The sequence below is a fragment of the Vulpes vulpes genome, chromosome 3 (assembly GCF_048418805.1).
Source record: "Vulpes vulpes isolate BD-2025 chromosome 3, VulVul3, whole genome shotgun sequence".
NCBI classification, from domain to species: domain Eukaryota; kingdom Metazoa; phylum Chordata; class Mammalia; order Carnivora; family Canidae; genus Vulpes; species Vulpes vulpes.
Window position 1 is genome coordinate 137,720,702 of NC_132782.1, and position 15,050 is coordinate 137,735,751.

Here is a 15,050-nt window from a genome sequence, read left to right on the forward strand (position 1 = left end):
GAGAGAGACAGAGGTGACTCAAGCTCTGTTCTGGACACACTGACATTGAGGGAAGAGATTGGGTTCAAACCCAGGAGATAGAGAGAGGTGAGGTGTAGCATTCTCAGCAGAGTAAGAGTGGACCAAGTTACTGAAAGTTACTGAAAGGACCAAGTTACCAAGTTTCAGTTACTGAAAGTTACTGAAAGTGGACCAAGTTACTGTAATAAGGAAAGCACACTGCTGATGTAAGAGTTTGAGATACATCCATGATAAGAGGGCAGCAGGGAAAGACCAAGGAGAGAAACTGAAGAAGTATCAGGAAAACCACAAAAGCCAAGGCAGGAGCTCTGAGAAAAGGGTTTAATGTGGTGGAGTTAAAGAGAATGAGGCCAGAGTAAAATGTGATTGTCCACTGTGTTTATTCAGACTTGACTGGAATAACTGGCATATTTATTAAATTCAGCCTCATCCTCATGAATTTTCCATTCATGATTTCCATCTCAAGGGCCTGAGTTACATAATAATAGGAGCTAACACTTACTGAGTGCTTACTGCTTGACTACATGCCAGGTACTGAACTGTATGCTCCACATGCACCCTTTCACTCAATCCTCACAGTAACTCCTCACTAATTCTCCTTCCAGGATGATAAAGGAGACTCAGAGAGATTAAGTAGCTTGCCCGAGTTCTCACATAAGGTGGCTTACATTTATTGTGAGTTGACAAAGAGCTGTTCTTCAAGCTGTATATATATTAACTCATTTTATCTTCACAGTTTTCCATGAGGTAGTTACCTTCATTATTTACTTCCCTTATCTTCACATCTCTCTTTCCAAACAGGTTTATTAAAAACAAAAAGAAAAAAAGAGGAAGGCACAGAGAGGTATAGTAATTTGACCTGGTCAAATAATAAATGGTGGCCTTGGGATTTAAACCCAAACTCCAGAATCCACATCCTTAACTACTATGCCGCAGTGCTCAGAAGAATTTAACCAAGGGTCTGAAGCAATTCCAAAATAGGAATTCCAAAAACATTTAGAGCAAAGTCTCCCTCAGCAGAGTAAACAAAAAGGACATCCGAAAGTGAGCGCTCAGCAGGGCATGGAGTATTGCAGATCTAAGGTGGCAGGTGAAAGCCATGCGGCCTATAGCCACTAGGTGGCAACACAGCACCAGACAGTGGGCTGGAGAGCATTCTCAAGAGCAAGTGGTGGTGGAACAGTGTGAACTTGGATTCTTGATGGAAGGTCGAAGGAGAACCAAGCATAGGGTCAATACACAAAATGTGGTCAAGAAGCATATGAGTGTATTCTAGTCAATAGGTTCAAGTCTGGCGAGAGTAAGTGGATGGCTGGCAGTGTGTCCTAAGGAGATGCAAAATATCGTAATGAGATCTCAAATAAAGTTCTAAGAGTTGGCCATCTACACAAGAGGCAGGTCATGACCAAAGTAACTGCCTTCAGTTATGAGAGGCATGTGTTAGCAAGATCCTTTGAGATTACTAACTGAAATTTAATTTTCTCCAGGACTCACGATACTGCCTGCAACAAAGACTTCTGAGCGCACGTAAAGGGACATGGTCAACTACAGTCACAGCTGAGAATCTAAAAAAGTAATCTATCCATTCTCTTTATGAACCGATTTAGCAAAATATACCTTTCTCCAAGAAAGATTCACAAAATGACTTCATCTGGAAAGAGAACATTCATTTGATGGGGAGTATTCTTGTTTGATGACGTTTGAGTCATGCTTCAAGATTCATTTTAGATAGGTTCTTCCTTAAGTAGATATAGATATATATCTATCATACTAAAAGGTAAGCTCCACAGGAGCAGGGAATTATCTTTTCATAGCTGTATCCTCAGAGGCCTAGTACTTTGCAAGATTTTAATATGTGTTTGGAATAAATGCAGATACAAGTATAGAGATAAAAATTGTTCTTTAAAAAAAATTAAGGGATTACAATTACTAAATCACAATCAAGTGGAGTTTATCTCAGGAATGCAGGGCTAGTTTAACATTCAGATATTAATCAAAGTAATTCACCAAATTTATAAGTTTAAAAAGAAAAAAAGCATATGATTATCTCCAAAAATGCAGAAAAATCTTTTAACAAAATCCAATATTAATGGGTGTATAAAAGGGAACTTCTTGAGTGCACCTGGGTGGCTCAGTGGTTGAGCGTCTGCCTTTGGCTCAGGTCGTGATCCTGGGGTCCTGGGATCGAGTCCCGCATTGGGCTTGCCACAGGGAGCCTGCTTCCCCCTTTGCCTATGTCTCTGCCTCTCTCTCTGTGTCTCTCATGAATAAATAATAAAATCTTAAAAAAAAAAGGAACCTCTTCAACCTAATAAAGGATTCTGTGAAAACCCAACAGCTAACATCATACTTAATGGGTTAAAGACTAAATGCTTTCTCCCTAAGATCTGGAATAAAGCAAGAATGCTCTCTAATCACTTTGACATCCTGAGGGTTCTAGCCAATGTAATCAGCTAAAAAAAAATCATATAGATCAGAAAAGAAGAAGTAAAACTGTCCTTATTTACAGATGACATTATTATCTACATAGAGAATCCAAAGGACATTATCATCTATCATAGAAAACCCAAATCAATCTACAAATAAACCACTATAATGTGATTTTAGGAAGATTGCAGGATACAAAATAAATACAAAGAATCAATTCTCTTTATACACTGGTAACGAACAATCAAATTAAAAATGTGCAAGTACAATTTACTAGAGCACCAAAAAAATGTGAAAGACCTAGAGACAAATATGTCAAAAGAAGTGAAAGAACTTTACACTAAAAACTATAAAACATCACTGAGAAATTAATGACCTAAGTTGATGAGGAGATGTACTAATGAGTTGAAAGACTATTTTGCAGACACCAAATTCTTAGAGTACTGATTTACAGATTGAACACAATTCCAATCAAAGTCAGAGCAGGCTTATGCAAGACAAAATACAAAATTCATATGGGAAAGCAAAAAACCTAGAATGGTCAAAAACCACTTTAAAAAAGAAAAAAGTTGAAAGACTAGCACCAATTTCAAGACTAATTACAACGCTACAGTAATCAAGATGCTGTGCTATTGGTGGAAAGACAGACACATAGATCAATAGAACAAAATTGAGTTCAGAAATGGACTCACACATACTTGGACAAGTGATTTTTGACAAAGGTACAAAAGCAATCTGGTGGAGAAAGGATAGTATCTTCAACAACTGATGCTGGAATATCACACACAAATGAACTTTGATCCATAATTTGTGCATAGGAAAAAACATCTCAATAAAGATCATAAACTTAGTTATAAAACTATAAAACTCCTAGAAAAAAAATCCCAACCTTCAGTTAAATTCAAAACCAAAATCGTGACCCATGAAAGAACAAACTAATACTCAAAAATTGAAAACGTCTGCTTTTCAAATGGCAAGGTTAGGAGAATAACACAATATTTTAAAAGAATGTAAATCACAGACTGGGAGAAAATATTTGCAAGTCACATATCTGATAAAGGACTAGTATGCAGAATTTGTTAAGAGCTCTGAAAACTCAATTATAAGAAAACAATGGAAGTAAAGAATGGGTAAAAGATACGGACATTTCACCAAAAAAGATATCTGTGGCAAAAAAATGCATGCAAATATGCTCAACATCTTTAGTCATTAGGTAAATGTAAATGAGATATCACCACACCTGTTTTAGAATGGTTAAGTTGAAAAGACCAGCCATACCATCTGTTCATGAGGATGTGGAAAAATTAGAACTCTCCTACACTGCTCGTTGGAATGTAAAATGGTATAACCACTTTGTAAAACACTTTGGCGATTTCTTTTTTCTTTTTTTTTTATTGGCATTCAATTTGCCAACATATAGCATAACACCAAGTGCTCATCCCATCAAGTGCTTTGGCAATTTTTTAAACATACACCTGCCATATGATCTAATTATCTCATTCCTAGGTATTTATCCAAGCAAATAAAAGCTTATGTACATACAAAGCCATGTATATGTGTATGTATATGTAATAGGGCTGTGCTGAAAACAGTATTACATTTTATTGTATTTCAGTTATACCTCAATAAACTTAAAAGTGAATACGGAAAAAGCCACACTTTTAAAAGATATGATATCCTCACTATCGATTGGATAAAGACAGTAACATCCTCATGAGCATCTTTTTTCCATTAATTTAAAAAATAAGAGTAGGGCATTTAATGAGTTACTCTTTACAAGTTACATTAACCTCTCTCAGTCTTGGTTTCCTTAATCATAAAATGGTAACAAAAATTCCCAGCTTGCAGGATTGTCATGATCATCTATTTTACTCATCATTACACTCCCAGGGCCTAGCATAAAATAAACACTTTATAAATACTTGGTAAATGAATGAAAGCATGTGCAGTATTAGCTAGCACAGTACCTAATTCATGACTGGAATTCAATGAATTATAGCTGACAGTTGAATACAAAAGAAGTGGAGGAGAGAACTTACTTCCTTCTGGAATGAAGCAGGCCCAAACACATAAAAAATATGCAATGTTTTAATACTGCTTAGAAAGGGTCATTAAAAATTTAGTGATTCTTTTTTTTTTTTTTTAATATGGGGTCTTGGATTGTATCTATGAGACACACAGCTTCAAAGCAAGTTTTGCCCAAGCAGGGTATTAGATACATATTACGTTTTTCCAAGATATTCTATCATTTAACTGAACACTCAACAATTTATAAATGGAAATCCATTTGACAAAGCAAATATTTGGAAAGTACTTCAGTATCTAGTGATACTTGTACATTTTCATTACGCATTGCTCTTGGGGTGGGATATTCATGCACATCTTTATTTTAATAAAGATTTTAATTAATATTTAAAATATTAACTATTTTAATAGTTTTATACGTATGCCCTTCAATTACTTCAACAAAGGTGTAGGGGTTGAGTTGAGATAGATTTAAAAAGCAATTGTTATTTCTCCACTCTGTTTTATCATGGTGTTGTCCAAATACTCATTTTCTATTATTTCTGACTAAAAATGGGTAATTCATTTCTAACACTCATGACTTACTTTGCTAGACTCAAGATATGTCCATTCTATAGAATTATTCTTTGAGCATATATGGATTTATTAAGACAGCTTTGTAAAAACTTTTTTAATGTATTGAGTTCTCAAAAATATACTTGATACATGTTTATGAAACTAAACTGAATTCCATCATCAAATCTTTGTGTATGTATAGGCAGTTTTAATGTGTTGGCTATACGTTTTGGTTTTGTCTTTGTTTTGAGAGAGAGAAAGAATCTTAAGCAGACTCCATGCCCAGCGCGGAGCCTGAACCAGGGCTCCACCTCACAACCCTGAGATCATGACCTGAGCCGAAATGCTTAACCCATTGAGCCACCCAGGTGCTCCTGTGGTTATAGCCATTATAAATTTCCATAGTGGAGGGTTTGATTTTCTGTACTGTTTTTACAAATCAGACTATCTTAGAAAAGAACTTACTCTGGACCTAACCAATCACTAATATTTAAACTACTATATGCCATCTTAGTAAGCAAAGGCAGTTACCTTGTGATTTGCAAAGACTGTCTTCACTCAGGCTGAGCTTGGTTGGGCAGTGGTCTAAACTTGTTTCTCCCTTAGACAGCTTTATCTTTTGGGAGAACATATAAGAAGGATTATTTCCATATATTCTGTGGGTGATTTATTCTTGCTTTTTCCTCCCACCCCCAGACGGCTGTTCCCCACCTCCCGCCCCTTGTCCCTTTCCCATTCTCCCTTGGATTGATGGTTGCTTTCCCCCACAGACAGTGCCTAAACCACAGTTTCTAAACCCCTGTGACTAAAAGAAGCCTGCTCAGGGGCTCATTTCTAAATCCTATTCTCGTCTGTTTTTCTACATCTTTCACTTAAAGCTCCAGGAAGTTGTGTGGGGTCTTTTCATCTGCAGGCTGACTGCTGAGTCTCCTTGGGGACATACGTGCCCTTGAGTTCCAGAAGTGGCCCCGGATCTGCACCAGAATGGTGCACTTTGCCACTTCTATTGCCACTTTCTATTCTTCCCTCACAGCTTCTGCCCCACATTTCTCCATCAGGATATTTGTCCACATGTTTCCAGTTATTCCCGGGTGAGTTTCTGTTTGTTCGTTTCTATTTATTTATTTATTTATTTATTTATTTATTTATTTATTTATTTTTTACTGGGGAAGGAAGGCGGCTGGGTGTTCGTTTCTTTTTAAACAATTTACAGCTCAGTAAATCCTACCCCAGGAAATTCCTAATCCTCTAATTTCTAATTTCTAATCCCAGCTACTTCAGGAATATTCTCACCCCTCTGTGCTCTTTCTTCCATTTATAGCAAATACATCATACTGTAATTCTAGTCATACTTGTAAAATAAAGGAAAAAAGTATTCAGTTTGGAATTGGAACTAGCCATTCTAAAAAAAAAAAAAAAAGAGTCATCAGTGTCAGAAGCCCATTCATACTTTCCACACATATTCCATCCACAGCCATATTTTCTTAAAGTTGCTTTTCTTCAAAGCTCTGCCTTTCAATAAAAGTACAAATAATTTCTCTTTTAACTCCTTTCAGTTTTGTTTGGTCATAGGTATCAAAATGCTGTTTCCTACTATGTGCAAAATATGCAGAATTTTGCCTACACTAGGGATTAAAATTAGCTTTCCAGGCTATCTTGAAAGCCTGCTGATTTACAAGCAACTGCTTATGCCAATGAATAATTACTATACAAACCATCAGTAAGTTGTGGTTTGTCTGTACATGAACAAATATCAATCTTGAGTTCACAAAAATTGTGATTTCTGGTTTGACCTCGGCAGGCATCATAATAATTCTCAATGAAAGAATTTATTGGCTAAATGAATACATGAGTTATAAAGTCCTATGTTAGTTTGAGCTGCTGTACTTCTAGAGTATGTGTATATAAGTATGTAAATGCAAATATATAGTGTATGTAAACAAGTAGAATGGACTAAATTGCATGTAACTTACCTTAGTGAGAGGTTTCCAGGAGAGATCAAGATGCAGAAATGTAGATGGTACATCAAAAGGTATTTCAATATTTTCTTCTTTCTTTTTCTCTACTGATTGTGGGGTTAAAGCCTTCTGTGGTCTGATATCCCAAAAACATATTGTGCTTTAAAAAAATTCACATTTTATTTAGTACAAGTAAGAGATGAAGCCTTAGGACTACCATACTTTATCCTGCTCCACATTAGCAATGTGATCATGGTTGTATTTTAATATCTCTGAAACTAAGATTTTTATGAAATGGAACTGTTTTGCATTTTATATTTTAGAGAATTATATTATTTATAGGGTTATTTGATGACTTTGCTAGTATTGACACTAATAATATGTGAGAGCTGAGTTTGGAGATTGACAACATCTTTTTTTAACATAACAACTTTATTAAAATATAACTCATATAGCACAAAATTCACCCATTGAAAGCACACTATTCAGTGGTTCTTAATATAGTCACAAAGCTGTGCAACCATCATCACAATCGATTTCACCCAAGAAGAAACCTTGTACAGATTGGCGGTCACCCTTCTTGCTCCTCAGCTTGTCCCACCAGCCCTAGACAATAATAATCTACTTCCTAACTGTATACATTTGTCTACTCTGGACATTTCATATAAATGGAATCAATCTGACAATATGTAGCTTTTTGTGACTAGCTTCTTTCATTTAGCATATTTTCAAAGTTCATGCATGTGGTAGTGTATTTTTTATTTAAGATTTTATTTATTTATTCATAAGAGACACACAGAGAGAGGCAGAGACAGAGGGAGAAGCAGGCTCCTCACAGGGAGCCTAGCCTGATGTGGGACTTGATCCCTGAACTGGGATCACACCCTGAGCCAAAGGCAGATGCTCAACTCCTGAGCCAGCCAGGCGTCCCTATGTGGTAGTGTATATCAGTATATAATTTCTTTGTATTGCCAAATAATATTCCACTATATGGAATCTACCAGTTTATCCATTCATCAGTTGATGGACTATTATAAATAATGCTGCTATGAACATTTGTGTTTAAGTTTTGTGCAGATGCATGGTTTCACTTGGGTATACATTGAGGAATGTAATTGCTGGATTGTATGGTAACTTCTGTGATTGATCTTTTGAGGAACTGCTAGATTGTTTTCCAAAGCAACTATGTCTTTTTACATTCCCATCAGCAATGTGTGAGGCTTCCAGTTTCTCTACATCCTTACCAATACTTGCTAATTTTGTCTTTTTTATTATAGCCATCCTAGTGGAGGAAGTTGTGTTCCATGAGAATTGAACTAGATTTGCATTTGCCTGTGCTTTGGATATTATATGTAGGAAATCACTATCTAATCCAAGGTCATGAACACTTATGCTTATATTGGTTTATATTTTCTTCTAAAATTTGCACAGTTTTAAATCTTATATTTAGGTCTTTATTCCATTTCTAGTCAATTTTTGTATACAGTGTGAGGCAAGGGTCCAACTTCATTCTTTTGCTTGCAGATATCCAGATGTCCCAGTACCATTTGTTGAAAAACTAGTCTTTCTTCATTAAATTGTCTTGGTACCCTTATAGAAAATCAATCATCCATAGACATGTGGGTTTATTTCTGAACTCTATGATTTCTATGTCTATCCTCCCGTCAGTGTCAGTACACCTGTCTCTAGTTGCAATTTGAGATCAGGAAGTGTGAGTCTTCCAACTTTGTTCTTCTTTGTTAAAGTTGTTGCTTTGGCTATTTTAAGTCTCATTGTGGTTTTGATTTGCATTTCCCTGATAGCTAATGTTGAACATCTTTTCATGGGCCATTTGTATATTTTTTGAAGAAAATGTCTATTGATGATCTTTGCTCATTTTTACATTGGGTTGTCTCTTTATTGTTGAGTTGTAAGAGTTTTTTGGGGTTTTTTTTTTTGTTTTTTTTTTTTGAGTTGTAAGAGTTTTGCATATTCTGGATAGCAATTTCTAACCAGATATATGATTTGCAAATATTTTCTTCCATTCTGTAGACTGTCTATTCAATTTTTTGATTGTGCTTTTTGAAGTACAAAAATTTTGATGAATTTCAATTTTTTATTTTACTTTTTTAAGATTTTATTTATTTATTAGACAGAGAAAGAGAATACTAACAGGGGAAGTTGCAGAGGAGGAGGAAGAGGCAGGCTCCCTGCTCAGCAGGGACTCGATCCCAGGACCCTGAGATTATGACCTGAGCCGAAGGAGCCATCCAGGTGCCCCCAATTTATTTTTTTCTTTTGTAGCTCGTGTTTTTGGTATCATATACAAAAGACATGACATATAAATATATATATATATATAATATATTGTAAACATATACTATATAATATGAATATAATACATAATCTAAACATATGTATATTTATAGTGAAAACAAAACCTACACAGGCAATATTGGATTTAATGTGCTTTGTACATGGTAAATATCCAGTAAAAGTTATTTCTCCTTCCTTACAGGTTGATTATTGATTATAAAAATAAATAAGAATGTATATGAAAATTCTTTATAAAGCTCCTCACATATATAGAGTATTATTTTGAGTGTAATAAACTTGGTAACACACTTACAGTGATACTTATACATTACACAGTATTTTTAGTATAAAGGTCTTTGTGCTAATTTTGTGAAAACATATGATGAGGTTGGCAAAGAATATGCCATATTAGCCCCATAATTTCTTTCACTGAGATTATGAGTAATCTGATTAATAAACTTAAGATATTATTAAAGAATTTAGATGAGTAAGTTAAAGTATTTAGATAAATGGATAGTAACTCAAGTAAGACTAAAAAAACTTTTTTTGTAAAGATTTTATTTATTTATTCATGAGAGACAGAGAGAGGCAGAAACACAGGCAGAGGCAGAAGCAGGCTCCTCACAGGGAGCCCAATGAAGGACTCGATCCCCAAACAGGGATCATGCCCTGAGCCAAAGGCAGACATTCAACTGCTGAGCCACCCAGGCATCCCTAAAACTTTATTCATTTATGTGACTTAATAAATATTAATCATTTATTCATCTTAATAAATAAATTCATGAAAGTATTAATCATTTTTATGTTGTCAAAACATAAATCCTTGGGAGAACACCACAAATGACACAAAAAGATCTGTTTTAAACTATAATCATAATTGGTTTAAAATTGTTTTTCTAGGGACGTCTGAATGGCTCAGCCATTGAGCATCTGCTTTCAGCTCAAGGTATGATCCTTGGTTAGGAATCAAGTCCCACACTGGCATCCCCACAGGGAGCCTGCTTCTCCCTCTACCTGTGTCTCTTCCTCTTTCTAGGTGTCTCTCATGAATAGATAAATAAAATCTTAAAAAACAAAACAAAACAAAAACTGTTTTTCCAAATAACAAAGATCTTGAATCTCATTTACAGCATTAATTTGCATTATCTATGAAATGATTTTGCTAAATACAGATAACTTCAGTTGAACTTTCTGGATAAATTAGTCACATACTCTTTTTGTGGGTTTTAAAAAGTCAATTAATTAACTTTTTAAATTCTAATATAATTAACATACAGTGTTATATTAGTTTCAGGTATGGAAACTAATAGAATTCAACAATTCTGTATGTTATTCAGTGCTCATCATCATAAGTGTACATAGCCCTCTTCACCTAGTTCATTTATCCTCCTATCCATCTCCCTTCTGGTAACCACCAGTTTGTTCTCTAGTTAAGAATGGTTTTTTTGTTTGTCTCATTTTTTGTTTTGTTTCGTAAATTCCACATATGAGGGAAATCATATGGTATTTGTCTTTGACTGACTTATTTCACTTAGCATTATACCTTTGAGATCTTTGTACGTTGAGGTAAATGGCAAGGTTTCATTATTTTTTATTGCTGAGTAATATTCCATTGTTTGGTCACATCTTCTTTATCAATAGAAACTTATTTTTATCTTATTCTATATTATAAGACCCTTAGCAGAGCTGAGATAGAAAGACTAGAACTGGTAAGTTTTCCAAATAACTAAAAGTCACCTTTTCTAAATGCATAAACTTTCTTTTTTAACAACTTCTGAAAGAATTATTTCCAGAATATTCTAGAATGTTTTCAAATTCAAGGGCCATTGTTATAACCAAAAATCAGGGACATATGTCTTAAATATAATAAAACATATAATATTTTAAGTCTGTTCAGTGCTTCTAAATATTTTTCAAGGCTTCTGAAGAAGAGTACAGTTTTGCATTCGGTTGTTTAGAATCAACATCATACCATAAATATTGCTCCATGAAATCACAACAATTTTCATTGTTGTATAATATTCCATATGGCCCTACTGGTGGTCCTTTTGGGCAATAACTGTCCCCTCCCACCATGTTTTTTTGTTTTTTAGCAACAGCATTCTAATTGGCTTTTGGGGAGGGGCCCCTTCCCCATTGCATGCAGTCAGGTTGGAACTGTCATTCAAGGTGTTCTGCCCTTTCCTGTGTGGCCAAAGGGGTGAGTTTCTGATGTAACAGGAGTCAGGTTCATTCAGATGGAAGGTGCTGGCCATTTACTCCTGCTATGCAAATCCACGGGGCTGTTTCTGAGGCCTGAGTCAGCTCTTTGATTTATCAACATCATTACTTACTACCTATAGTATATATATGCATATATGTATTTATATACACCCACACACAACTCTCTCTCTACATGTACAATGAGTTGTGGGAGGATAAGTTATGGGTACTTGCCTTCAAAGCCTTGTTTTCTCTATCCATAAGTATTTTTCAGAGTTGTTGCAAATATAAAAATAGTTAACCTATTGAAGCACCTATGAGAGTATTGGCATAAACTTCTAATAAGTTGATTTTATTCCCTTAAGATAGCCATAGTCAATTTCTGTTGCTTGCAATCACAGAATCTTACCCAATATTTGTCCACAGGATGAACGATGTGTCCCTCACCCCTTGCCCATGGCCCCTATTATTGTTACTTATGCCTTCATCTTCCACTCCATAGCCTTCAGCTTCTATGGACTAAGGTGCCCTTATTCCATTGAGATCAAAACTCTTTGGAACACTCAAGCTTTGCCAGTATTTGAAGACAAGATAAATAATATTACTCTTCATGTTTCCTACTTCGTTGTGAGTTTTTAGTTCCATAAATTGGGAGATGTAATTTTATTTAAACAAACATTCTTCAACATAGTTACCAACTTATTTATCAAAAGAATTTTCTATAAATTTGCAATAAAAATGTAAAACTTTTCCACTGTTAAAAAGCCTTCCCAATTAAATGGTGCAATCTTTGTGAGATAAAATTGATGTAAATTTAGTGTGAGAATGTAAAGAAGCAGCATAACTCTGGATAATGTTTTTCAACATTATCAACCCTGAAACCTAGTTAATTCTTTCTACACCATATTTGTGTCTAAAAGTATTTTGTCAACCAGCGACCATCTATAATATTCTGCCCTATTGTTAATATCAGGTTTAATTGCTACAATAAAGATTATTTAAGGAACAGAAGAAACTAATGATTTTAGAAGCATCTAAGAAAAAAATATATAAAAAAGAAAAAACAATATATTATATGAAAACATTTTAGGTAGTGTTTAAAATAGGACTGTGATGTTGTGAATTATAAGATATATCAATCTGTTCTTCTTCCAGGATTCTAGCAGAGTTTCTGAAACCCTTGGAATTACCTAGATGGTGAGAGTAGTTAAAGTGCCTTTTGTTATGTTAATGAGGCGCCATTTGGAAAGCTCCTAAGGATTGGGGTGGGTTGCCAATGGAGCCAACCTTGTAATGAGAGAATTGGAATTTTCAGTTCCACCCCCTGACTTCCAAGGAGGGGAGACCTACAGGAGATTGAGTTCAGTCACCGCTGGCCAAAACTTAACCAATTGTACCTATGTAATGAAGCCCTGTAAAGCCTCAGGTCAGGTTTCAGAGAGCTTCCTAGTTGGTGAACACGTGGAGATTTGGGAAGAGTGAGCACCAAGAGAAGGCATGGAAGCTCCTCACCCCTTCCCCATACCTTGCCTGTGCATCTCTTCCATCTGGCTGTTCCTGAGTTACACTCTTTCGTAATAAGCCAGTAATCTAGTAATTAAAATTTTCTCTTAGTTCTGTGAGCCACTCTAGGAAATTAATCTTTCCTAAGGAAGGAATCTTGGGAATTTACTATCTGCAGCCAGTGACAAGTACAGCTAAGGACCTGGGTTTGTGACTGGCATCTGAGGTGGCCACCCCACCCACTGTGACTTTGAAATTGAGCCAAGAACACTAATAAAGACATACCAATCAGCTGAACATGTGACAAGCTGACAGCATATTCCACTTCGATTCTCAAAGACAGAACCCATTCTGTTAATCTGTTTTTTTAAAAACACAAGAAGTAAGTTCTGCATACCTAGAACATAATGACTTTCCTCAAAGCATTTTACTTTTATAATATTTTCTCCTTTGTTTTGATTTTTATTAAAAGAATATAACACTATCACAGAAATTTGGAGAATAAGGCTTAAAATGTAATTCTGACGTGTATTTTTTCCAGTCTTTTTTTTCACAGAAACGGTCTGACATAATTTTAACTAGCATGCATAAAAATTTCTTTTTTTTCTTTTTTTTGCATAAAAATTTCTAAGATTTTTCCAGTTGATGTAATTTGAACACTTACCTGTGTTACTAATAAATCACTTTAACAGTTTTATATTATACATATTATACTTGATTTAATTATCCATTATATCATTTCCATTATAATTTCATTTCCATTATAATTAGAAATGTAGGTTCTTTTGCTTTTTTTACTATTAATGATGGAATAAAACATGAATTTTTTATGAGATTGTTGAGCAGATAAGGTCAGTAGAAAAGAGTTTAGCGTTACAATAGATACCCACAGTCTCCTAGCACTGGCAAGAGTCCAAGGAGGGTTCATGGCTCCTCAGGGCCCTAGAAGGTCCCAAATTCCAACTAGCTAGCTTTGAAACAAGGTGAAAAAGATTTTGTGGCAATCTGTGAAGGTGCTACTCTTGAATCAGTAGGAAAACATGACTTTCCCCAATTCCCTACATTCCCGGAGGACTGATGGGCAGGACAGTAATCAAAGGTAGGTGCTCCAGCAGCAAACAGTGAGAGTAGGGGGTGGGGAAGGGAGCCAGGTGCTGCACTGCTAAGCCCTGTGGGCATCCCAGGAGCTAAGACCCTGGAAACCTGGCCAGGGACACAGCAGCCTGAACTCTCTCTGGTTTCTAACTACTGCCAACTTCTACTCATCTGATAAGCAACCCAGAGTCCATGTTGTCTCTCCTACTGAGCCTTCCCTGCTGTATGAAGTGCGAGACCCCAGAAGTGTGCTTGCTCGGGGCTTTTATGTTTTAATGATTTAAACGATAACAACCATATAATAATATCATAGAAATTTGGAAAATAGGAGGTTTGAACATCAAATATAATTCTACTAATATTCTTTTCCAGTCTTTTTTCATGAATACATTTGAGATAATTTGTTAGGATGTGCATATAATTTTGTATCTTGAAGTATGAATTAGATTATTTCATAATATGAATTCCCAAAATTTGAATTACTGTTCAAAGAGTTGAAGATTTGGATGATTTAAGGGTCACACTGGCTGTCTTGCAGAAGTTTTATGTTGGAACCAGCAGTGTTAGAGTTTACTGGTTTCACCACTGCATCCTTTCTAACACAGGGTATTATGATCGATTAAATTTTTATTTATTTATTTATAGATTATTTATTTATTTATTTGACAGAGAGATAGAGCCAGAGAGCACGAGTTGGGGGCAGAATGGCAGAGGGAGAGGGAGAAGCAGGGAGCCCAATGTGAGGCTTGATCCCAGGACCCTGGGACCATAGCCAAAGCCAAAAGCAGACACTCAACCAACTGAGTCACTCAGGTACCCCTATTAAATTTTTATTCAGAAATTAAATAGATCCCAAATAGTATATTATTGCTGCTTTATTATTAATTTCTTTGATATTAGAAAGCCTGAATGATTTTCATGTTTATCTAGTAATTGTTTTTCAGTATATGTTTTATTTACTGGAGATTT

At 35.4% G+C, this 15,050-nt stretch overlaps 1 protein-coding gene across 1 annotated transcript in view; it reads right to left on the reverse strand.

Annotated features, from left to right (window-relative positions):
• DNAI3 (dynein axonemal intermediate chain 3) overlaps window positions 1–15,050 on the reverse strand; it is a 69,633-nt gene that overhangs the window by 18,769 nt on the left and 35,814 nt on the right. Inside the window, exons 14-16 of the mRNA XM_026004806.2 lie at window positions 13,272–13,345; window positions 7,002–7,146; window positions 5,560–5,644 (exon numbers count right to left, since the gene is read on the reverse strand). Coding sequence (XP_025860591.2) covers window positions 5,560–5,644; window positions 7,002–7,146; window positions 13,272–13,345 — 304 coding nt within the window. The remainder of the gene's footprint in view (window positions 1–5,559; window positions 5,645–7,001; window positions 7,147–13,271; window positions 13,346–15,050) is intronic.